Source organism: Diabrotica virgifera, chromosome 9, assembly GCF_917563875.1.
Source record: "Diabrotica virgifera virgifera chromosome 9, PGI_DIABVI_V3a".
Classification (NCBI taxonomy): domain Eukaryota; kingdom Metazoa; phylum Arthropoda; class Insecta; order Coleoptera; family Chrysomelidae; genus Diabrotica; species Diabrotica virgifera.
This window is the reverse complement of record NC_065451.1, coordinates 36517480-36544659: the sequence shown is the minus strand read 5'-3', so window position 1 is coordinate 36544659 and position 27180 is coordinate 36517480. Positions and strand designations below refer to the sequence as shown.

At 32.7% G+C, this 27180-nt stretch overlaps 1 protein-coding gene and 1 long non-coding RNA gene across 3 annotated transcripts in view; one reads left to right on the top strand and one right to left on the bottom strand.

Annotated features, from left to right (window-relative positions):
• The window catches only part of LOC114329385 (transmembrane protease serine 4), a 110196-nt gene that overhangs the window by 30036 nt on the left and 52980 nt on the right, over nucleotides 1-27180 (bottom strand). The window contains exons 1-3 of one of the 2 annotated variants that reach the window (XM_028278468.2): nucleotides 24163-24321; nucleotides 16974-17121; nucleotides 2882-3023 (exon numbers count right to left, since the gene is read on the bottom strand). In XM_028278468.2, coding sequence (XP_028134269.1) covers nucleotides 2882-3023; nucleotides 16974-17121; nucleotides 24163-24232 — 360 coding nt within the window. In that variant the 5' untranslated portion in view covers nucleotides 24233-24321. Of the gene's footprint in view, nucleotides 1-2881; nucleotides 3024-16973; nucleotides 17122-24162; nucleotides 24322-27180 lie in introns of those variants that run through there. The other variant, XM_050662031.1, reaches the window with a different exon arrangement.
• Nucleotides 1-27180, top strand: part of LOC126892488 (uncharacterized) — a 71975-nt gene that overhangs the window by 30035 nt on the left and 14760 nt on the right. The window lies entirely within an intron of this gene.

Below are 27180 nucleotides of genomic sequence, written 5' to 3'. Positions count from 1 at the left end.
CTATCACCTCCATTATTTTCGTCCGATTGATTATATCAAAAGCGCTTTTAAAATCTATGAATATTCGGGGAATTTCCCTGTTGTATTCTCTAGATTTTTGAATTATTTGTTTCACTGTATGTGTGAAATTGTGAAATTAATCATCGACCTCCTTGGTCTGAATCCATTCTCGTATTCTCCTAATATTCGTTCAGCGCATTATTTAAGTCTCATGTTTAGTACGTTTGCTAGAATGTTATATGTGGTGTTTAATAAAGTTATTGCTCTTTAATTCTGGCACTCCTCCCGATCTCCTTTTTTTTCATATATTATAGGTACCTACTATAATACCTGTGTTCCAATCGTCTGGTAGTCAGTTTTGTCCATAATTTGTTGTATTAGTTGGTTTATTTCTTTATGTAATTCTCTTCCTCCTGCTGCTTTTCCGTTTCCTAGGTTTTTAATATTTGTTTTTGTACTTCTTCTGCTGTGAAAATTTCGACTTCGTCGTTATCTTCTACGGTTTTATTTCTTCATCGCAGTGTGCTTCCTTCTTCATAGTGAATAGCATTTTTTCGTAATATTCTTCCCATATTTTGCTGATCTGTTTCTCTTCAAATACGGTTTCTCCTTTCTGGTTTTTTAGTCCTCTTGTTTTGCTTGATTTAATGCTGGGCTTATTTTTTGTTGCTCTGACTTTTTTGTAAAATTGCTTTATTTACTGTTCAGTTAACAACTGTTTTGTTCTGACGCATTGTTAATCCATGATATTCTGGTTGAGTTTTTTACTTTGTTTCGCAGTCTTGATCGTACGTAAATTACATATTCAAAGGTAAATTGAAAAGGAATTGTAGGTCCCAAATTAGCTAAAAGACCATGTTTCATCCTGCCTATTTGGATATCGCCCCAAACCCTCCTTGGCAGTGGCGTACCCGGAGAGGGGACTTGGGGGTTATACCCCCTTTCCCCCAGGGCATATGAAAAATATATAAAAAAAAGTAGGAAAATGTAACTTGTCTTTCACAAACAAAACAAAAAAATACGCCAACCCCCCTCCCCAGAGAAAAATTCTACGCTACTGCTCCTTGGATGTGTCCCGTTTTTTCAAGTTTATGATCTGGTCACCCTAACTTACAACAAAATTTTTGACAGTTTTGTGGTTTGAAAGTAGTTACGATTTTTAAATGTCAAAGTTCTAAAAATTGTAGAATAGAAATGAATTCCAGTGACGAAGAGTTACAGTTTTTTTTTGTTTATCGTAGATAAAATATTGTATGAAACGGTGCGTGAAGTACTTTTTCTCGCTCCGTTGTCGCTCGTGCTCTAAATATCGCGTGCGTTCGCAAAAAACATACTTCACGAACTGTTTCATAAATAACTATTTTTCAATAAGATTTTTTTACATCAAGTTTTGGTAACACTTTAGAAAAAGTCACGCTTCTCCACTGTATTTGGTGGTAAAGACGTGGTAGTATCTCTTATAAAAATAGGAAGACTAAGATGGTGAGGACATCTAGCAAGATCACAGCAGAACAACCCTCCTAGAAGAATCCTTATGTCGCAACCTGTGGGAAGTAGAAATAGGGGTAGGCCAAAACTCAGATGGAAGAATGATGTAGATGAGGATGGTAGAAAAATAGGCGCAGCAAACTGTTAACAGTTGGCAATGGATAGAACAACTGACTGGCGTAATAGACTTAGGAAGGTCGAAGTCGTTTTATAGGGCTATAGTAGGTACCACTGGTGATGATGAATTACAAGACGGCATCTTCAAAGAGCTCTAACTCCTTAGCAAGCATTTTGGGACTAGGTGATTTGGGTTAAACAGTAATATTTTGAGCCCAGAAATCTACAGTTAAAATATTACCGATTATTAATGAAACATCCTTTATGTAATAACAGGTATGAATAGACCTTAAGAGCGTAGGCGCAAAATTTCGCGCCAATGTGTTTTAAATGCATTAATTTTATTTCGAATCCTGAGAAAACTTATTTTAAAAGTATTTTTGAAAAATTTTAACGCAGAATGAAAGATTAAATATTACTAAGGGCCGAAGGTCCTTTCTTTTGGAAATTTTCTTTTGGAAGAGATATTTAAAATTAAAAATCACACTAAATTTTCTCTTTATTTTCACCCCTGTAACTTATTAAAATAAACATTATAAAAGTTTTCAGATAATTTCGGCCCTCGGTAATAATGCAATCTTTCATTCTGCGTTTAAATTTTTCAAAAATTCTTATTGGTTTTCTCAGGATTAGAAAAAAATAATGCATTTAAAACACATTAGCGCAAAATTTTGCGCCCACGCCTTTAAGAGGGAGTGATCAATTTCATATGAATTAAAGACAACTATTATTATGTGCTTCACTTTTCGTCCAAAAATATATATCTATTTCAGTACGCTCATTCAATTTCAAGAGTTAAAAGTAAATGATCTATTTTGTATTAATAGTTATTTATGATATAAGTGTTAAAAGTACACGTTTAAGGCACGCATGTGAAAGTTTGCAGAATGAGCGAAAGCGAGTTCTGCAATTCACATGAGTGCCTTAAAAATGTACTTTTTAACACGCATATCATACAATATTTTTTCTAAAAACGTAATTACAAGACAATATCTACAAAAACTTTTACTTGAACTTGACTGACATTCCATTTTTATATTTTTTTGACATTACATCAAAATTGTTTATACGGTCAATACGAACTGCAGTGCCTTAAAAATATTTTAAAGCACTAGTGCCTTAAAGTAGCATTTTTAACGCTCGTATGGAGTGCTAAAAATTGCATTTTTAACACGGGTGTAGAAAAATGTTTTTATGCAGTTGTGCTTTTATTCACAATCAATTGCGTAACAGATGCAATAAATGGTAAGAATCTAAACTTTGACTTAATACTTACCTTAATAATTGCTATATCATTAATAGGCAAGTAAGACATGTACCATTCATGTATTTTTACATCTTTAACTTGAATTTTCGTTCCTGACTGAGTTCTGTCATGAGTTCCTGCTAGGATAGAATATAAACTCCATTCGGATGAGCTAAAAAATAGAAGGTTATTATCCTTTCAGCGAGTATGCAGTCTTAAGCTGGGTACACATATGCGAGCCGAACTGTTTGCGAACAGCTCGCGTACAGTTCGTTGAAAATATATAGGTGTACGGCGAACTCGTAATTTACAGCGAATCAGTAATTTTATTTTAAGATGACGTTCTAAATGTAAATAAACACTCATACAGAACAAGTAAAAACTTCGTTTGTATAATGGTATAAAAAGTTTATTGAAAAACTATTAAAAAGTCATCCAAAAGGATTCGCAAAACGTTTTCAATCTAGATCAGATAATCTGCAGTGTCTAGAACGAAGTATTTCCACGTTAGAATGAATACAAAAGGTTAAAATTATGACTAGTTAAAGAAAAAATGTGGAATATACTTACGTTTTGCTTAGTACATGAAACTAGCAACCTTGTAGAATAGGTGACATCGAGAAATATGATTTACATTTTTAAAAGATGATGTTAGTGGCGATTCTAAGTCGATGTTAAGCGATAAAATTTAAGAGTGCTCAAAGGGCAACATGATTCACTGCTCGATGGTAACGTGTGGTACTTGCCAGTTAGATGGACACAGACGAACAAGAATATAGGAGATGACAATCTATTTATCAGACTGAAGTGACATGACAAGACAGGTAGTCAATTTTTGGTTATGAATTTAAATTCAAATTATCAGTTAAGCTGAATGGATGTTAATAACTGTATTAAAGTGGAATTTAAATTATAATAAAAATAGATTCTATTGTAAAAGTCTAAAAGCTAACTCTCTGTTACAGAAAGAACTGTTGTTATTGTAATGTTAATAAAAATGTTATTGATAGTAAAATCAATGACATAATTGACATTTTAAAAAGAAGAAGAAAGTTTAATTTAGTTTTGAAATAAAAAGAGAACTGAAAAAACTTGAATGTAAACAACTAATGGGTGGAAAATACAAGAAAACTAGTAATATTGTAAAAAATTGAAAAAAGAGTAATGTTGGTTGCCTATGATTATGGTTGTAATGGGTAACAGAGAAAGTGAAAATTGATAAATTCAGCTGATTATTATTTGAATTAGTTAACTAACAATTTGAAATCTACAGATGGTACTGGAGTGAACAGACTGAAATGGGCGAAAGAAAAACATTTTTATATTACTGTAGAAGTTTTTTTTTGTAGAACCTTTTGTATTCATTCTAACGTGGAAATACTTCGTTCTAGGCACTGAAGATGATCTGATCTAGATTGAAAACGTTTTGCGAATCCTTTTGGATGACTTTTTAATAGTTTTTCAATAAACTTTTTATACCATTATACAAACGAAGTTTTTACTTGTTCTGTATGATTTTTAATTATGGTACCATAGAGCCAGCTACTGGGACTTTCCTATTGATTTTAAATAAACACTCGCTTTCGGCGAGTGTGGAGTCTTAAGCTAGGTACACATATGCGAGCCGAACTGTTTGCCAACAGCTCGCGTACAGTTCGTTGAAAATATATAGGTGTACGGCGAACTCGTAATTTACAGCGAATCAGTAATTTTATTCTATTTATCAGACTAAAATCGACAAAAAGTGCATGAAGATAGGCACGTGGAATGTTAAGTCAATATACCAAGCAGGTAAAGTCCATAATTTCATTCAGGAAATGGAAAGAATTAACATAAAAATATTAGGACTAAGTGAGACCAGATGGCCCAATTCAGGTGACATATTAGTAGGCCAAACAAAGATATACTACTCTGGTAATGACAATGACCCAAATCACTGGAACGGAGTAGCGATACTAGTTAATAAAACCACCCAGAAATTTGTAACTGGCTTCTTACCCATCTCGGAGAGAGTATGATGGTAACACTCAAAACAGCCCAGTCTAGAGTCAATATAATTCAAGTATATGCTCCCACAGCAGATAAATCGGATGAAGAACTCGAACAGTATTATAACGAATTACAACAAGCTTTAGAAGTAATGGGAGATCTAAATTCAAAAATCGGTAGAGGAAGTCAAGGTGATTTTATTGGAAACTTTGGACTGGGCACTCGTAACGTGAGAGGAGAAAGATTGGCTCAATTCTGCCAAGAGACCGATTTTATTGTCACGAATACTAATTATTATCTGCCGACCAGGAGACACTATACATGGAAATCACCAGCAGACAACCAACATAACGTCATCAGAAACCAAATTGACTACCTTCTCATCTGCAAACGATACCGAAATTCCATAAAATCAGTAAAATCATACCCTGGAGCTGATGTAAGATCAGATCACAACCCAGTTGTAGGAAGGTTTAGAATTAATCTAAAGAAGCCTGTGTTTAGAACTAAAGTAGAGACGATACAAGTATCTCGTTTGAGAGATCCATCAACAAAAGAGCAAGTCACACTAAAAATTAAAGAAGAGCTCACCAAAATAGAAATTATTCCTACTGAAGATGCGAACAGGAAATGGCACATATTAAAAAATGCTCTTATCCGCATATGTGAGATAACACTAACACCTAAACTAATTAAGAATAAAAATGAATGGATGACCGAGGAGATTCTAGATCTCATGGAAGCAAGACGATCTTATAAAACCAAAGACAAAAACATGTATAATATTATACACAAAGAAATAAGGAGAAAGATCAGAGAGGCAAAGGAAAGATAGTATAGTGACAGATGCGCAGAGATTGAACAGTTGGTAGAGGAACATGATAACTTAAACCTTCATAAGAAAATTAGAGAAACAACAGGCACTAATATTAAGAAAAAATCAAACATACTGCTGGACAAAAACGGCAAAATAATTATAGACGTCGGTGGAAGGCTTAAAAGATGGCAGGAATATATTCACGAGCAATTTCAAGACGAACGGACTGAGATAGTACTAGAGCAGGAAAAGTTCGACAACGGCCCAGACTTAACAGAAGATGAGGTATTAGAGGCGATAAAGCGAACAAAGAACAATAAGGCAACAGGTCTTGAACAAATACCTGTAGACATAATACGGTTAATAGAAGAATAGCAAATTGGAATATTGGTCGACTTATTTAATACAATATACAGTACAGGAATCATTCCCAGAGATTAGCTGCTGTCAACGTTCATAACACTGCCAAAAAAACCAAATGCAAAAGAATGCCAAGACCACCGGATAATAATTTTAATGAGTCATACACTCAAAATATTTTTAAAAATTATACACCGGAGAATACATAACAAACTTGAGCAGGACATAAGCGACACGCAATTTGGATGTAGAAATGCAATGGGAATGAGGGAAGCCCTGTTCGCTGTAAATGTACTTGTGCAAAGGTGCATGGATGTTAATCAGCCAGTATATATGTGTTTCTTGGATTACAACAAAGCCTTCGATAAGGTCAGACATAACCGCCTTATCGAATTACTTGAAAAGAAAAACTTAGATATGAGGGACATCAAGATCATTAGTGCTATCTATTATAATCAGATCGCTGTGGTAAAAGAGAACAACGCCTTTTCAAATGAAATACAGATTGAGAGGGGCGTCAGACAGGGCTGTGTCCTGTCTCCTACTTTGTTCAATTTGTATTCAGAGGAAATAATCCAGGAAGCACTAGAAGACCTAACCACGGGAATAAAAGTAAATGGCCGACCAATCAATAATATACGGTTTGCCGACGACACTATTTTATTAGCCGAATGTCTTGAGGATTTACAACAAATGGTTGACAGAGTGGTAGAAGTCAGCCAAGAAAACGGACTGTCCCTAAACACAAAAAAGACACAATTTATGCTAATCACAAAAGCTCAACAGCGCCAAGAAAGCATAACAATACATGGATAACAAATTAAAAAGGTTGAAAAATATAAATATTTGGGTACAATAATTAATGAAACTAATGAGTACACAGAAGAGATTAAAGCAAGAATAGGACAGGCAAGAAATGCTTTCAACAAACTGAAAAAGTACTCTGTAGCAGGGACATTACAATTTCTTTAAAGATAAGACTTCTGAGATGCTACGTGTTCTCCGTATTATTCTATAGGTTGGAGGCTTAGACATTAAAGAAGGATGTTTCGGACAGATTAGAAGCCTTCGAGTTATGGGCCTACAGAAGAATATTAAGAATAAGTTGGGTGGATAGAGTCACGAATATCGAGGTGTTGAGAAGAATGGGAAAAGATAAAGAGGTTTTAAATACAATTAAAGTCAGAAAACTGCAATATCTGGGACATGTTATGAGGGCCGAGCGTTATAACTTGTTACAATTAATAATACAAGGAAGAATACAGGGTAGAAGGAGTCGCGAAAGAAGACGGATCTCCTGGTTAAACAATTTGAGAGCTTGGTTTAATTGCACTTCTGCTGATCTCTTTAGAGCAGCGGCATCGAAAGTGCGAATTGCCGTGATGCTTGCCAACCTTCTTAGGGGAAATGGCACATGAAGAAGAAGAAGTAATTTTATTTTAAGATGACGTTCTAAATGTAAATAAACACAGTAATTATTTGGTTATCAACACTATAAAATACAAATTGATTACATTGTGTTTCTCATGTTTTTTATTTCTACACGTCATTCACACAATCTCGATTCGACAAAACCAATCAGACAATATCGCTGCGTAAGCGGTACAAATTGAACGGTAAATATCCTTTGTGTTCGTCCCAAAAACCGACAGGCGTGGTTCGAGGCAAGCGAGGAACGAAGCGGTTGGTCCCGCCGTACAAATTATACAAATTAGTCCAGAAAGCCACTGCGCATCCGCTAGGAAAAATATTCAGATTCGGATTTTTTGCACAATCTTACTCAAAACGGACCCCTTTTAACAAATTTGCATGTTGCCAGGTCCAAAAGTGGGTCAAAATTATTTTAAACTTTTTTTTTGTGTTTTTTTCCTAAAATTATTTTTTTTTGCATGGAACAAAGTTTTTTTAGGTTTTTTGGATCATTTCAAACAGTAAAGGTCTTTAGTGACTTTTCTCTAAAGTTGATAGTTTTTTACATATAAGCGATTAAAAATTTAAAAATTGCGAAATCGCCATTTTTAACCCTCAGAAACTATGTGAAAAACTGAAAATTTCGATGTTGCCAAGGTAACAAGATATTCTTTGAACATCGATTGATGAAATCCTGAAGAGTTTTTTGCAATACAATGTCGAAAACCCCTTTGTTCAAGCGGGCGCTTGATTGGCAACCGTTGCATGTATATGTAACATGCGTAAATATATACAGAGTGTCTACTTATAGGTCTGGATCCCGCGTATAAAAAAAAGTTGATTAATAGCAAGCTGAAAAATTGTTAATAGCTTAAGGGTGTCTAGTTGGACAAACTTTGATATATGGGAACACTGGAACAGGGGAAGTTTTAATTGTGGAACAGGTTAAAAATTTGGAACGGTCAGACCACGAAAACGGCACATGTATTTTGTCCGACAGAACAGACTTAAACTCTCCGAACAGAGATTAAATTCTCATGCAAAAATCAGACTGCTATTTATCACCAAATGGGCGTTTTAATGAGTGGAACATGTAGAATATGTCAAATGACAGGAATTATGACAGATGATAAATAGCAGTCTGATTTTTGCATGAGAGTTTAATCTCTGTTCGGAGAGTTTAAGTCTGTTCTGTCGGACAAAATAAATGTGCCGTTTTCGTGGTCTGACCGTTCCAAGTTTTTAACCTGTTCCACAATTAAAACTGCCCCTGTTCCAGTATTCCCATATATCAAAGTTTATCCGACTAGACACCCTTAAGCTATTAACAAATTTTCAGCTTGCTATTAATCAACTTTTTTTTCATACGCGGGATCCAGACCTATTAAGTTGGAAACATGTGGGACACTTTTTTATTATTAATTTTACGAAAAAAAGTTATTCTTTATAAAAAGTTCTGCATGCCCCAAAACCTAAGATTCAATCATCAGATGTCAAATTTTCTCAATATTATACGAGGTATGTCAAAAAATATGAATTTCGGTCAAGGGTAAAGTACCTTTATTTACAAGGAAAGAAAATTTTTCCTGTAGTTGGCTGTATACCATCAATCACAAAAATTGGAGTAATTCCTTTGTAAAAGGTATAAAATTTATTAACATCCCTAAAGGGCTACATCAGAACAAAACGTTTTCGATTTTATTACAAAATCATCATCAGTGTAAGACAGTCTCGATGCTAGCTGAGCCACCAAAGAAATATAGGGATAATAACCCTTCAAATATCAAATTTATGCTTTACAGATGCATATTTACTTAAAATGCCTTGTTATGGGCAAATGGCAACAGGAATAATGCCCTAAGGTAAGGTATTTAAATTCCCAACAAGTGGGATGCAAAAAATTGAGTTGTTTACATTTCGATGACTTTATGGCAACTGTTGGCTGACTGTTGGTGACGTTGGCATAAAGTCATCGAAATGTAAACAACTAAATTTTTTGCATCCCACATGTTGGGAATTTAAATACCTTAACTTAGGGCATTATTCCTGTTGCCCTTTGCCCATCACAAGGCATTTTAAGTAAATATGCATCTGTAAAGCATAAATTTTATATTTGAAGGGTTATTACCCCTATATTTCTTTGGTGGCTCAGCTAGCATCCAGACTGTCTTACACTGATGATGATTTTGTAATAAAATCGAAAACGTTTTGTTCTGATGTAGCCCTTTAGGGATTTTAATAAACTTTATAACTTTTACAAAGTATTTATTCCAATTTTTACCTTTATTTCTCTCAATATCGAAAATTCTGATGATAAAAAGTTGTTTGGAATTAAAAACTAAGATCAAATATGCAATTATGTGCTTCTAATTAAAAATAAAAATTTCTCAAAATTTATGAATACCCAACATCGTTTTTAATGATTACAAATATGATAACTCGTTTATTATTCATTTTACGAAAAAAAGTTATTCTTTATAAAAAGCTTTGCATGGTCTAAGATCTAAGACACAACCATGATATATCAACTTTTATTAATTTTATACGAGGTGTGTCAAAAAATATGAAATTCGCTCAAGATTATAGTACACTTTATATTTCACAATATTTCAATTAGAATGATGTAATTGCATATTGAAACATAGTTTTTAATTCTAAACAACTGTTTTAATAACCGTTTTCAATATTGTGAAAAATAAAGGTACCTACTTTACTCTTGAGTGAAATTCATATTTTTTGACATACCTCGTATAAAATTAATAAAATGTGATATCTGATGATTGAATCTTAGGTTTTAGAGCATGAAGAACTTTTTATAAAGAATAACTTTTTTTCGTAAAATGAATAACCAAAAAAGTTTCCCATATGTTACCAACTTAAGTAGACACGCTGTATATTATATATGCGGTAAAAAATATTTCTCGACTCAATTTTTTTTTCACCATCTTCCTTGAAAATATCACCTCTTAATAATTTTGTATGTTGCCAGGGTCAAAAAGTTAAAAAAATATTTAAACATTTGTTTTTTTGTTTTTTCCTAAACCTAATTTTTTTGCATCGGACAATTTTTTTTAGTTTCTATGGATCATTCCAAATAGAAAAGACCTCAAGTGACTTTTCTGTAAATGTGATAGTTTTCGAGATATTCGCGATTGAAATTTTAAAAATTGCAAAATCGGCCATTTTTAACCCTCAAAAACTATGTGAAACACCAAAAATTTCAATGATACCAACGTACGTAGATATTCTAAGAATATCGATTGATGAAATCCCGAAAAGCTTTTTACAATACAATATCGAAAACCCCTTTGTTTTTTAATTGCTAATCAAGCGGGAGCGACACTATTTTCAACCGTTGCATGTATGTAAACGGAGAACATTTTAAAAGTTTAAAAAAATTGTTTAAAATTTTTTTGACACATTTTTGATCCTGGAAACATGCAAATTTGTTAATAGGAAACTTTTTTAAGTAAGATCGTGAAAAAAAATTGAATCGAAATATTTTTCCACACATATATTTACGCATATTACATACAATGTTGTATAAATGCAATGGTTAAAAATAGTGTAGCGACTGCTTGACTAGCAATTAAAAAACAAAGGGGTTTTCGATATTGTATTGCAAAAAGCTCTTCGGGACTTCATCAATCGTTATTCTTAAAATATCTACTTACCTTGGTATCATTGAAATTTTCGGTGTTTTACATAGTTGTTGAGAGTTAAAAATGGCCGATTTTGCAATTTTTAAATTTTCAATCGCTTATATCTCGAAAACTATCACATTTACAGAAAAGTCGCTAAGCTATTTTCTATTTGGAATGATCCAAAAAACCTAAAAAAATGTGTCCGATGCAAACAAATTAGTTTTACGAAAAAACAAAAAACAAACGTTTAAAAAACTTTTTGACTTTTTCATCCTGGCAACATACAAATTTGTTAAGAGGGGATATTTTCAAGCAGGATGGTGAAAAAAAAAACTGAACCGAAATATTATTCCGCACATATATTTACGCATGTTACTTAATATGTAACATATATTATGTACTATGTACTATGTACTATGTACTACGTACTATATATTATGTATTGTGTACATATATATATATATATATATATATATATATATATATATATATATATTATGTAATATACATAAAATATGTATATTATACATGCAACGGTTGCCAATCAAGCGCCCGCTTGATTGGCAATTAAAATACAAAGGGGTTTTCGATATTGTATTGCAAAAAACTCTTCCGTATTTTATCAATCGATGTTCAAAGAATACCTTCTTACCTTGGCAACATCGAAATTTTCAGTTTTTCACATAGTTTCTGAGGGTTAAAAATGGCTGATTTCGCAATTTTTAAATTTTTTATCGCTTATATGTCAAAAACTCTCAACTTTAGAGAAAAGTCACTACAGACCTTTTCTGTTTGAAATGATCCAAAAAACCTAAAGAAACTTTGTTCGATGCAAAAGAAATAACTTTAGGAAAAAAAACGTTTAAAAAATTTGACCCACTTTTGTACCTGGCAACATGCAAATTTGTTAAAAGGGGTCCTTTTTGAGTAAGATTGTGCAAAAAAAGAATGTGTATGTACTTTGTACGCACGTAAGAAGTTATACTTCTACTACATATTATTTGATTTTTAAGGCAATACCAAAAATATAAAAAAATAAAAGAATAAAACGCACACAAACACATTGAAAAATGCCACAAAGAAAAAATGATTTCTGAACGATAATAATTGTCGGCAAAAATTTTAAATACGCATTTTCTGAAAAAAAAATTATATAACAAATATACTTACAATCATAAAATGCATAAAAAAATAAAAACTTGCAACGGGAATCGAACCCGTGAATTTCGTGGCACTTTGATTCGTAATCGAATCCTAGACTCACTCGTCCAATTCCACATTATTTGTCATGTGGTAAAATAGGGTAACTGAACGTTTTACTGTTTGACAGTTGTTTTGAATATAATTAAATTACGTAGTTTAAATTTTGTGGAAGAAAATATTAAAATATAACAAAACAGTAAGAAAACAATATAATAGATGAAGATTGGTAGAACTTTTGTTGGTAGTCAAATTAAGTATGTAAATCAAAGCATTACGTACCTACTAGATAAATAAATCTACGCCAAAAAATCATAATTTAAAAATAAAAATCGGACCTAATTTGGGATTTCTCTATAAAATCCCCATTCTTGAGAAAATAAATGTACAGTAGAGCGTCGATTATCCGAACGTCGATCAACCGAACGACCGCTTATTCGAACTATCGACTCCCGCGTCCCGCACTCGAATACCGAGGAAGCGTTAGTAATTGACGCTTAAAATATCTTCAATTTTCTTCAATATTGTATCCAAAAATAGTTATGTTGTTGCAAAGACTGCACTTTTTTGTTTAGTTGCTAGTTGTCATTATCAAGATATAAATAAATATGTAGGTATATAAATATGGCTTTTATTCACTTGTGGATAAATATGTATTACTATAAATATGTATCAATATATTGTAGTTCGATTATCCGAACAAATCGGTTTTCCGAACACCTATGTCTCCCAATTAGTTCGGATAATCGACGCTCTACTGTATTTCAACCTAATCCAAATGTATAATTACAATATGATTATAATAAAAACTACTTATCAAATTAGAATGAGTTTTCCTTGTCCAAAATAGTCCAAAAGTCCAAAAATATAGGTATATGAAAACTATTTAAAAAGGCAGTATAACTATTAACTAACTTTTGTTTGTTGTTTCTTTTCACACAAATTTTAAAACGCAACATCCATAAATAATCTAACTACAGCTGTGCCACAGCCGCCATATTGAATAATTTTTGACATGTTATTTGAACATCCAATCAGAACAAAGTTATAATGTGCATGCGTTTTAACATATAAAAATTCACACTCATATCGCCGGTAAAGAAGTATAACTTCAAAAATCCGAGTCGGAATATTTTTCCTAGCGGATGCGCAGTGGCTTTCTGGACTAAATATAGTGCTCGTATACAGCTCGGCTCACATATTAGTCCAGGAACCGAAGCTTTTCACCTCGCAATATTTACAGAATGGATCGATTTGCTTGATAATTTGAGAGTAAGTAGTGGATAGTCCAAGGATCAAAATCTATATGATGCCTAAAGGCGCCTTTACCATGATGGTGGATGCCACCCCATCTCGAGGGTGGAAACTTTTTATTATATTTTTAATTTATTAAAATTCGTCATTGACCTTATTTGGTCTTCTTTACTTATGTATTATTAATGGGCTCTAGAAGTTTGACCGGCTTACAATGATTAGTTTAAAAAAAATGGAGTTAAAAGCGAATAACGAATTTTTGTAGTTTGGAAAAAAATGCTTCCATTCTAAATTTTCAGAGTTCATATTTAAGATTAGGACAAGACGAACACACACCTTGAGAGACTGAGAAAAGCTAGGGTGAACAATAGCTATGCTATCTTAGTTGGTTGAAATATTATTTTCGAATATTATTTCAATTATCTGGGGTCGCATCGCCTTCTTCGCTTCACTGGCTTCAATTGACAGCTATTGACAATTAAAACTTGTAATAACATGCAAAAACCACCTTTACCAACCCTTTCAAAGTCACCTCTTTTTGCGACTAAGGATTTTAAAAAGATTTAATATCAATAGGCTTAAATATCTTGCAAAAGCCCACAACATTATTTTTTGCCAAACTTTTTAAGATAAAAAATAAAAAAGTTACTGTTAAAAAATCAATATATTTTAAAAAAAGGAGAAATCCAATTGGAAGCATAACAATGTAAGTTAGCGGTGTTTTTAGTCATTGACCTTATTCATTCTTCTTTATTTATGTATTATTAATAGATTCTAGAAGTTTGACTAGCTTAGAATGATTAGTTTTTATACACTTTTCTTTACTTCAATAGTTTGCGTCAAATGTTTAGACGTTAATTTGACTGACTTTTCTTCAATGCAAATGAATGAAAATTTGCAGACATAATATGCAATCGCGGGAACAATACACGAATAGTCAATAAATTTTTTTTTTTTGTTTACTAATTGTTTAAATAAAAAAACGATTTTAATGGAAAATGCTTAAATTCTCTTGTTTTTACAATGTAGAAACTTGAAACTTTTACGTATTGTAGCTAATGATATGAACTATACATAATTTCACTTTTTACGTTAATTGTTTACGTTATGCTGCATAAATAAACAATAAAGTTTCAAATTTTGAACGCTCAAATATTTGGTTATATTTATATAAATCAGCGTTTATTCGTGTCAAATTTCAATACGATACGAAACAAAACTTCAACCAAAACTCGAATTCAAAAAATTCTTGTTTTTTTCGTAGTCTTAGAAAAACCACCGGTAGAGACGTTTTGTGCTACAATTAACATTAGAATTCGTTTTGTCGTATTAATTAATTAAACGCTTTTCTTTAGTTCAATCTTTGGGTCAAATACTTGGACGTTAATTTGACTGCCTTTTCTTCAATGCAAATAACTAAAAATTTGCAGACATATACATTCGCGGGAACAATACACTATTAAAAAATTCTTTTGTTTATTAATTGTTTAAATAAAAAAACGATTTTAACGGAAAATTCTTAAATTCTCTTGTTTTTTACAATAAAGAAACTTGAAACTTTTACAGATTGTAGCTAATTATATGAACTATACATAACTTCACTTTTTACCTTAATTGTTTACGTTTCCGACTACTTTTCATGTTTGTACATCATATGTTTTATACATATTTTAATAAACATGACGATATATTTTAATGTTTGAAAAGTGTAAGACTAAAAGGTAAAAAATAAAAAAAAAATATGAAAAAAATATTTTTAAAAAACGCTTTTCTTTAGTTACGAGTAACTAAAATTAAACATATTAAAAAAAATCAACTAAAAAGCAAAAAATCAAAAAAATTGAAAAAATCTAACACATTCGTTAAAGAAAAGCGTGGTGCAAAAACCGTTTATTCGATGAAGACGCGCAACGCTTTTCTTTGACGAATGTGTTAGATTTTTTAAATTTTTTTATTTTTTGCGTTTTTTTTTATTTTTTTATAATATGTTTAATTTTAGTCACTCGTAACTAAAGAAAAGCGTCTCGTAAAAATATTTTTTCATATTTTTTTATTAAGGTGATACAGTAGCGATCAACAGGTAGCCAAAACGCGTTCCAAGATTGAGGCTGTAATTTTGAATATTTTTTGGAGATATTTGGCACACGTATTCGTGATATAATAAAGAATGGCGGTACAGAGCCCGATTTGAAAAATATATTAATATGTGGAAATTACTCTGTAATTAAATACAATATTTAAAAAACGAGCCTGTACCGCCATTAAGAAGAACAAAAAAATACACTTTCTTCAAATAAACTTTTTTATCCGATGCCTAGATTTTGTGTCATTTTGGAACTACTAATGAAATAAAAAATTTTAGTAGTTCCAAAATGACACAAAATCTAGGCATCGGATAAAAAAGTTTATTTGAAGAAAGTGTATTTTTTTGTTCTTCTTAATGGCGGTACAGGCTCGTTTTTTTAATATTGTATTTAATTACAGAGTAATTTCCACATATTAATATATTTTTCAAATTGGGCTCTGTACCGCCATTCTTTATTATATTACGAATACGTGTGCCCAATATCTCGAAAAAATATTCAAAATTACAGCCGCAATCTTGGAACGCGTTTTGGCTACCTGTTGATCGCTACTGTTTCCTCTTAAAAACTGAAGTTAAAAGCGAATAACGGATTTTTGTAATTTGGTAAAAATGCCATTTTCTTCAGAATAGAAAGATTAGCATCAGAGATACGAAAAAATGTTTAAATATGAAATTGTAGGTTATTTAATTCCCAAGAAGCTGATTTGAAAAAAATTTTTCTGCGGCAAAAATTGATTGAATCGTAAATGAGCCTATATCGAAAAACATTGATTTTTTCGATATAAAACTAACACTTTCGATAGCGTATAAATCGAAAATTATTAATTTTATCAAAAAAATGTATGGAGCATTTTTTGCTTACAATGAATGTTTTTATCAACTTTGGCGGTCAAAATAGAATATAAAATTTCCACCCCCGAGATGGGGTGGCAACCACCCCCATGGTAAAAGCGCCTTTCAGCATCATATAGATTTTGATCCTTGGACTATCCACTACCTACTTATTCTCAGATTTTCAAGCAAATCGATCCATTCTGTAAAAATTGCGAGATTTTGTCCTATTTTAAGCTTCATTACTTGGACTATATTATGTGTACCAAACTTTAAATTTTACCAGAAAAAAACACGTGATCGTCTCTCCCATTTATACCACACCATCGAATTGGGAATATACCACACCAGGGCAGCGAATTTATAGACATAACAAGAATAGACTAGGTAAGGTATGGACCGCTCTCTGAAAAGAGGTGAAATGTAAATATTCCCTTTGAGTGGTCCAGCTATCTTTGTAGAGCTTCTAGGTATGCAAGGTAAAAGACGTAAAATTTACAACAAGCGCCTGCTAAAAATAAACTAACTTACACTCCAAAGCAGTGAGCAGCTGTAAGAACCGTATCTTCGTTCAACAGAGACCCACCGCAGATATCGCTAGAATTTAATTGAAGTGAAACTATCCAGGGGTGGTCCTCTATCTTAGCCTCGTATCCACCATTTATTCTTAAGTGGTTATCTAAAAAGAACGAGAAAAAAGTAACTAGGACTACTAAATTAACTTTTTATGTATATAAATATACAGGGTGTTTGGTAAAGAATGGGCCATAGCTTAACCTTAGATTCCTGAGCTTAAAATAGGTCGATTTAAGCTAACTTACCTTAGTACAAAAGTTGATAATAACCGAAATACAGGGTGTCAAATTTAAACTTTTATTTTATTTATTTTTGAATATTTCCTGACAGGCATGGGACAACAAGACGAATTTAGGTAGGTGGTGCTGGTATTGTACAATCTACTAAATTATGTTAAACAAACGTTTGTGGCTACTACCAGAGGCGTACGACGGGGGAACATGAATGGTTGACCCTTCCCAAATTCTACGCCACTGGCGGAATTACTATTTTAGTGCAATTTTTGATTCTACAATACTTTTTATGTAAAAACCATACTTTTCATTCGCAACGATAAAGCTATTAGTTTTCGAGATATTTGAAGCTAAAAACGAAGGAGCATAATACATTAATCAAAATAAGTGTGCCTTTTCATTTTTAACTTCAAATATCTCGAAAGCTCATGACTTTATCATTACGAATGGAGAATATATTATTTGCATAGAAAGTATTAAAGAATCTAAAAATTATGCTAAAATAGTAGTTTCATCAGTGGCGTAGAATGTGGGAAGGGTCAACCATTCACTTTGCCCTGTCGTACGCCTCTGGTATTAACCACAAACGATTATTTAACATAATTTAGTAGGATGTAGAGTACCTACACTTTCTGCCAAGTACCATAAGGATGTGTCAAATAGTTTTATAGTATTGGGCACACATATTTCTTAAAGTTTTAAATAAAGAATAAATTATTTAAAAAAAGAATACTTTAAAATAATTTGACATATCCATGTGATGCTTGGCAGAAATTGTAGGCACTGTACACCAGAGATGGGCAAATACTTTTAAGCGCGGGCCAAAATGAAATTTTCAAAATTTCTCCCGGGCCGGAGGACTATACCCAGTGTGTACGCTACGCCTACGCACAAGCTAATGTTTTTGGTAGTTTTTTTTTATTCTGCCCAATAATTTTTTCTGACAACAATACTATAGGTATCATTTTAAAACATTTGAATAAGTACATTTGACTATTTGACTGTTGATAATAAATAATAGTAATAATAAAGTGTCTTACTTGGGTGTACATGCGAACAATTTATGACCAGTAATATTACAAAATTTTTAATATGGTCCATTATACTAAGCCATAACCAGGATCCAGATAAAATATGAAATTCAGAAATTCGATCAAGAATAGAGTAATCAAAAGTAGCCTTTTTGAAGATGAAGAAATTTCTGAGTAACCAAAGATTAAATCTGCAAATCTGATATCGGATGGTAAAATGTTATGTCAAGTACCATCATAGACGAAATTTAAAGGAGACAACTGATCTTGTATGATCATGTAGAAAGAATGGACGATGACAAGCTGCCATAACAAATTTTAAAATGGATGCCAAGGGAAGGAAGGAAGAGAGGAAGGCCGAAACAATCCTGACTAGGCGGCATTCAGAAGGCAATGTCGGAAAGGAACCTTCACCCTGGCGAATGCAACAACCGACGAAGCTGGAAACTGGGAACAGGAAGGCGGAGAACGCCATGAAAAACCGGGATAATAATAAAAATGTTATGTCCACTCTATTCTTCTTAATTGGATTGTTCTTCTTCTTGCGGTACCGTCTTCTATCGGAGGTTGGCTACCATCACAGCAATCTTAACTTTGTTGGCTGCAGCTCTGAACAACTGTATTGAACTGCACCCGTACCACTCCCTTAAATTTGGCAACCAGGAAATCTTCCTACGTCCTACGTTTCTCTTTCCCGAGATTTTTCTTTGGATTATGAGCCTTAGCGGGGAGTACTTTTCCCCTCTCATTATGTGGCCTAAATATTTCAGTTTTCTCGTTTGTATGGTTTTCATGACTTTGCATTCCTTCCCCATTTTCAGCAAAACATTTGATTGTTAATGCTGACTTAATGAAAAATCTAGAAGCTTTTGAGACGTGGCTTTTAGAAGAATTTGAAAATACCACAGACCGATCATATTACGAACGAAATGGTGTTACATAAATGGGGAAGGACTAGAGAACTTTTGACCTTCATTAAAAGGAGAAAGAGAGCAAAGAGAAAGGGCACATACTTAGAAATGATAAGTACGTTGTTGTAAGTTGTTGCAGCAGCTTATTATGAGGGTAAAATCGAAGGAAAAGGGGTTCTGGTAGACGACAAATGCCGTGGCCGAAAAATATTCGCGCCTGGACCGGGTTAAACACACATACAATTTTAAGAAAAGCAGAAGATAGAGATTCATTATTTATATGAAAACTACGAACACTAATACTCTTGATTTCAACAAAATCGCATACAAGAGATTAAGAGCGTAGGCGCAAAATTTCGGACAAATGCTTTTTAAATGCATTCATTTTTTTAATCCTGAGAAAACTAATAAAATATTTTTGAAAAATTTAAACGCAGAATGAAAGATTACATTATTATCGAGGGATGAAAGTCGCTTAGAATAAACAAAAAGTTTCTTTTGAATGAGATATTTGAAATTGAAAATCACACTAAATTTTCTCTTTTTTTTTTACACCTGTGACCTATTAAAATAAACATTATAGAAGTTTTTAGGAACTTTTCGGTCCTCTGTATAAATGTAATATTTTATTCTGCGTTTACATTTTTCAAAAATACTTATTAGTTTTCTCAGAATTCGAAAAAAATGAATGCATTTAAAAAGCATTTGCCCGAAATTTTGCGCGTACGCTCTTAAAAAAATTGCTTGCGGGATTTCTCAACGGGCCGGGTAAAGTAAGCAAAAGGGCCGGATCCGGCCCGCGGGCCGGCTTTTGCCCACCCCTGCTGTACACCCTACTAAATTATGTTGAATTATCGTTTCTGGCTACTACCAGAGGCGTACGACAGGGGAAAGTGAATGGTTGGTGAAACTGCCTTTTTAGCATAGTTTTTAGATTCTCCAATACTTTCTATGCAAATAATATACTACTTATTCGTAACGATAAAGTCATGAGTTTTCGAGATATTTGAAGTTAAAAATGAAGAGGCACACTTATTTTGATTAATGTATTATGCTCCTTCGTTTTTAGCTTCAAATATCTCGAAAACTAATGGCTTTATCGTTACGAATGAAGAGTAAGTTTTTTACATAGAAAGTATTGGAGAATCAAAAAATTACACTAAAATATCAATTCCGCCAGTGGCGTAGAATTTGGGAAGGGTCAACCATTCACGTTCCCCGTCGTAGGCCTCTGGTAGTAGCCAGAAACGTTGCTTTAACATAATTTAGTAGATTGTACAATACCAGCACCACTTACCAAATTTCGTGTTGTTGTCTCATGACTGTCTAGAAATATTCAAAAATAAATAAAATAAAAGTTTAACTTTGACACCCTGTATTTCGGTAATTATCAACTTTTGTACTAAGGTAAGTTAGCTTAAATCGACCTATTTTAAGCTCAGGAATCTAAGGTTAAGCTATGGCCCATTCTTTACCAAACACCCTGTATATAAAAGTATGTATCTTAGTCTTTCAGTATTGTACCTAGATTTGATCATTGGTGGTATTTTCCATGTCTTTTTTCGAAGTTATATTTTTGTATGACATGCAACAAATTCATCTACTGACAAGCCAGTCCATTGATGAGGGCTTCAAACCATGTGTATTTCCTCATTCCAATACTGCCTCTTCTATTTTTTCATTGAGTATTAATGCTCCGATTCTCTTCTTGGGAGAAAGGGCTTAGGTCAACTTAAGACTGGCCTTAAGACGCTTAACTGGCTTAAGATAACTGTTGTAGATTTACCCTATGTACCAATAAAAGGGGCCGAATTTTTTGGTCCAGAAGGCATAAAAACATTATTTTTGTGAAATTCTGACCTAAGGGCATGGGCTTAAAATGTCGCCTATCAAAATGTTCAATGTGTTTTAAATGTATTAATTTTTTATGAATCCCTAAAACACTAATTAATATTTCTGAAAAACTTAAACGCAGGATGCGGGACTACATTATTACCGAGGTCACAAAGTCCCTGAAAACTTGAATAATGTTTATTTTAACAAATTACAGGGGTGAAAACAAAAGAGAAACTTTATTGTGTTTTTTAATTGCAACTATTTCAGTCAAAAGAAACTTTTTGTTTATTCTAAGGGACATTCTGCCCTCATTAATACCGTAATCTTTCATTCTGCGTTTAAATTTTTCAAAAATACTTATGAGTTTTCTCAGGATTCGAAAAAAAAATGAATAGGTCCGTTTAAAACACATTGAAAATTTTGACAGGTGACATTTTGCGCATTTCCCCTTAAGCCCTTTATCTCAAACATCGCAGGATTATATTACCGAGTATATGTATATCACCTCAAATTATATGCCCCACATATTTAAATTTTCAATCAAATCTTCAAGTTTTCATCATTTTCGCCAATCCACCTTTACATTTATTCATTCTGTTTAAAATTATATGTTTTAAATTCGCTGAATCCATATTTTGATCATTCGACGATAAGACCACATAATATTAAAGGCTTCTAATTTGTGAATTATATTCATTTTCATGATTCAGGTTTCAAATTCGTAGAGTAAAACAGGATAGAAACTAATATTTCAGAAACTTAATTCTGATTCTCAGGTTAAACTGAGAGTACATACTTCTTACAAACTATACCTCTAAAAGATGAAGTAGTTTTCAATCCTAATAGCAATATTAATAATATTTAAAAATATTAAAATATTACTAAAATATTTTTAAATTGAAAACTTATTGGTCCATTTTCTTGGTAACATCTCCAAGGCTTCTAAAATTTGCAAGCCAGATGGATACTGAAGCGAAGAAGACAAAAGGGAATTCAAAAAACTTACAATTCACGACCCCGTCTGTTCAGCTGGTAAATTCCAACAGAAAATGGACCTAGTTACTCAAAGAAGTAACGACCAATATAAAAATAAAATAAAAATTCCATTTTTATTCAGTTTTTATGCAATGCGAAGGCAAAACAATCTTATTTTTTACTTAGAATAGTCTTATATAGTTTTACTAAGACTAAGTAATAGTTTTACTTAGTCTTCTTCGCTTCAGCATCCATCTGGTTTGCAAATTTTAGAAGCCTTGGAGGTGTTACCAAGAAAATGGACCAATAAGTTTTCAATTTAAAAATCTTTTAGTAATATTTTAATATTTTTAAATATTATTAATATTGCTATTAGGATTAAAAACTACTTCATCTTTCAACTGCCAGATGACGCTAGGCACCTAGTCCATTCACCTCAGTTGCGGTGTGGGGGATGAACTCTCGGTGTTGGTCACTTAGATTATGAAGCAGCAGGCCTACGTTCTCTCCGATGAGACTCCAACAAGAGTCGAAAATCGTCGATTCAGAGTGCTGGATTGCACTCCGTATTCTAAGTGAAAAATGAGATTGTTTTGCCTTCGCATTGCAACTGAATAAAAATGAAATTTTTATTTTATTTTTATACCTCTAAAGTTTCATAAATACTTCTTATCTTGCCATTTTTTTATTAGTTTTGAGGTTGAGGTTGAGGTTGTTCAACTGCTTAATATTTCCAATACTGACCTGCGGATGTGAATCGTGGACACTGAGGCAATCCGAAAGAAGAAAGATATACCCCAGTAAAATGTTCTATTGGAGACGAATGCTACGAATTTCTTGCAGCGATCGTAGTACAAAGAATTAAATTTTAAGTAAACTTTGGACATGCTACAAGAACAAACACAGAAAATATGGAAAGATTCATTATACAAGAAAAGGTGGAAGGACGAAGATTACGAGAAAGATTCCCAACAAGATGGATCGATTAAATTACAGGAATATGCAAAAGACTTATGCATGAGTTAAAAGAACTGACCAGAGTCAGAGATCTTTGGAGACGGTCAATACACGACATCACGTCGACCACTACACTCCCTCTGGAAGGTCAGGATTGAAGCGAGAGATATAAGTTATATATATACTGAGGATTTCCACAGTTTTCGCTGTATTCCTTCACTAACTATTCTCTTCAGCTCTTTCTGTCTTGCCAGTCCTTTTTATGTAGATTTCTTCTCTCCATTGCTTCGTTTACTTCATCTCTGAAGGATCTTCGGGGTCTGCCTTTCTTCCTTTTTCCTATCGGGCTCCAGTCTGTTATTCAGTTTATCCAACGATTTTGGTCTGCTCTTGTAAAAGGTTAATTAATCATTTCTCTTCGATGTAGTCTATTATGTCTGAGTTCACTTCCATTGTTCTCTTAATCTCTATGTTATTTATTATACCTCTCCTTGTTACTCTGCAGCTTCTTCTTAGGAATTCCATCTCTGTTGCTCTTATTATATTTTTGGTTTTTTATTTATTGTCCAATTTCCTTAATAGGATACTTCTTGTCATGGTATTAAATATTTTCTTTTTGTTTTTATGCTGATCCCACAGTATCGGGTTCAATTTTCGTATGCAGTCCCTTGTTTGTCCTAGTCTATTTTTTATATCTTCCTCAGTTGTTCCTTTCTTTGATATTATAAAACCTGAATACTTGTACTTATCTGTTCCTCTGATTTGTTTGCCTTCGTCTATTTCCAGTGGTATTATTTCTATATTCTCCGTTGTTAGGTATTCAGTTTTCTTTAGGTTTATTTCCATCCCATTCTTTATATATTCCTGTTCTAGTTTCCTCATCATAAAACATAAAAATTTCTATGAAATGGGCTTTAAAAAATATGAGATCAATTGGCCGCATTCATATTATAAAAGTGGCCGTAAATACCAGGCATAAGTAAGGAAATCTACATTGCCCAATTCAGTCTGACCAGTTTCAAAATTCCTCAATCCAATTATAATTGGGGAATTTTGAAACCGGCAGTTAGTTCAAGTGGCTGATTTTGACAGGTTGTCGTTAACATTGGTTTTACTGCACTTATATTTCTGCATATAGAAATTCAAATAGCACCATACAATTTTAAATAAAATACGAAAGAATATAAATATTTTAGGTTACCTGCAAGAGGATTGTTGTTGACCAGTAAAGTACAAATTAGTACTGCAATACTCCATGTAAAATTTTCCATTTTAAACACGAAAATCGTTCCAAATTTTGGTAATATGTACTAGATATCTAACAAAATATGGAAGTATAATGTATAAGGTAGGTACTGTATCGCACTCTTATATAGTAACCTACTATCTTCATGGGTTTTAAACCAGATAGTAACCCACGAGTTCGTGTCAAATTTTCACGAAAATAAAATAAAACCAAAATTATCATTTTTGACGCACAACGGGGGACATGATGATTATGGGTTATAAACCATATAAAATGAGTTCGTGTCCAATTTTCACGAAAAGAAAATAAAACCAAAAAATCTTATTTTGACGCAAAACAGGGACATTATTTTATATTACGGTTCTTTTATAGTTCCTAAGCAAACAAGTAAACATTTTATTGTGTAAGACCAATGTCAGTTTTAAGGGATCGCAGGAATAGGAAATGTTGAAAATATTGAACTAGGCTGCATGGTGAAGTATATGAAGTTTCCCCTATATATATATACGTTGACAATATAGGTTACAATTGAAACAAGGTATGGAATAAACAACATTCGAAAGTTCCTGTGTCGTGAAAGGATCCTTGGTTTTTGTGTATAACCTAGCTCCCGTTTTCAAATTCCTTGTAATTTTTAAGCCATCAACATTTTTGAAAAAGTTAATTAGTCTAGGTGTTAAAACAGGGATGTAGGGCAAAGAACCAAAAGTGATGTTGTGTGGTACTAATTACTACTGAAATCAGTTAATTATTATACCTACATAGATATTTAATTTCGCATGTATCTGGAATTTCATTTTTTTCATCGATTTTTAATGAACCAAGATTTGGGAGGTTATTTATATATAGGGAGCGGATTCATATGCGATCAATACTGATGAAATATGCGCGTATATATGCAGTAAAAAATTACGAAATATGCGCAAGATATGCACAAAAATTCAAAAAATGCGCATTTCGAGAAACCACAAATTTTCTGTTCTATTCTATTCTATGGGGTTATTTTATAGGGGACGTCAATCTTATTTATTATCTTTCAAATAAAATCATTATTTTTTATATATGCAATTTATTCACATTTTTTACAAAAACTTATACCAATAGTTACCTATTTAAAATAAAACAAAAATATCACTATATATGTCTTCGATTATAATTCACTATAATGTGTTTTTCCAATTTTTTTACGAGGAAACATTTTCTTCGATCAGATAAAATATTTTTTTCTATGGATGCAACTTCTCTCACTACAACAATGTGCAACTTCTCTCAATACTTACATACATTCAAAACGAACAATTTCTCAGGCAGTGAGAAAAGTCGGCCATTGCAGTGAGAAATATTTTTTCTCACGGGTTCACCGCCGGTTTACATACATATGATCGCCATTTCCATGGTAACATGCACAATACAAACACAATTATTTTTCTCACACAAAATGTCAAACAAGTTGTCAAAACTTATCAAAAATTACCTTTTAAGACTGTTCAACTGTGAATTATAATTTTAAATAAATAAAGTATATAAATATTAAGAATATTAAATACCTATGTGCACCTAAAGCACCTAAATTATTTAATTTTGAATTTTGAACTCTTGACATAAACGCATCCATAGAAAAAGTACCGTGTACAACACGAGAGAAAATGACATATTTCTCTCTCGCTTGATTTGCGGCACTCGCCTCGTGCCGCGGCTCGTGCCAACAAACTTCTGCGCTCGTGAGAAATATGTCTTTTTTCTCTCTTGATGTACAATATACTATTATAACTTAAAAAACTCCTTTCAACATTAACAAAAGTAATTGGGGCGTATTTAAAATAACCTAAAGCCAAAAATTCTGCATTAAAATCAATTTCAAAATTTCCATTAAAAAATTCGCATATGTCCTGCAAAAGTTTTAAAGCCGTTTAAAGACGGGATCTGATCTAAACCATGAATATTTCAATTTCCGTTAGAAAATCGTAAAACTATGGTTAAAGGTGTAAATTCTCTTAACAATAGGGGATTTAAAAGAATCACCAGAATTATAGGTACCTACTAAATTGGGATACAAATTGTACTAAATATAATAAAAGTAAATAAAATTCGGATTTCCCGGTAAACCATCCTTCATCATTTTAACATCCTACAATCATTTTATAACGGCGTACTAAAGCACTATAAGTACTTTGGGTAAAGATCGGGTATTTTCTAAGAAAAAATGAAAAGGCAGTGAATGAACCGTCTCTCTTCAGATAGTTCTCGAATTAATAGATACGACAGCATGTGGGGGGAAATATTTTGTGTCGAATTCAAAAATTTAAATTTTTTTTGGACTTAAATGTTTTTAAATATGCACAAAATATGCATATTTCTTTAAAAATATGAAAAATTTAGTAAAGTTCTCAAATATACGAAATATGCATGCAATATGCATTTAGCATAAAATCCGCTCCCTATTATGTATGATGTGAATGTCATATATTTTGTTTTATCTACCCTTTATCATCATCATAATCATGCAACCTCTTCTGCCCACTACTGGATATGGGCCTCTCCCATTTTTCGCCAATCTTCACAGTTCTGTTCTTCTTGTTGCCATTTCTTGGATATTTGTTTAATGTCGTCCATCCAGCTTGTTGGTAGTCGTCCTCTGCTGCGTCTGTCTTCTCTTGCGCGCCAGTCAATTAGGTTTCTGGTCCATCTTGAGTCTTTTAGTCCCGCTATGTGACCTGCCTAATTCAATTTCAGCTTGGCTGAAACGACATCAGTGATACCTGTTCTTTTTCTTAAGTCTTGGTTCCTTATTTTGTCTTTTTTTGTCACGCCGAGAATCGATCTTTTCATGCGCCTTTCTGCCACTCGTATTTTTAGCGCTGTTGTTTTTGTGAGCGTGAGAGTTTCTGCTCCGTATGGCATAATAGGAAGAACCCATTGGTCAAAAGTATTCTACGGTGCCCAAGCAAGTGTTATTCGTCATTGAAATTCGCA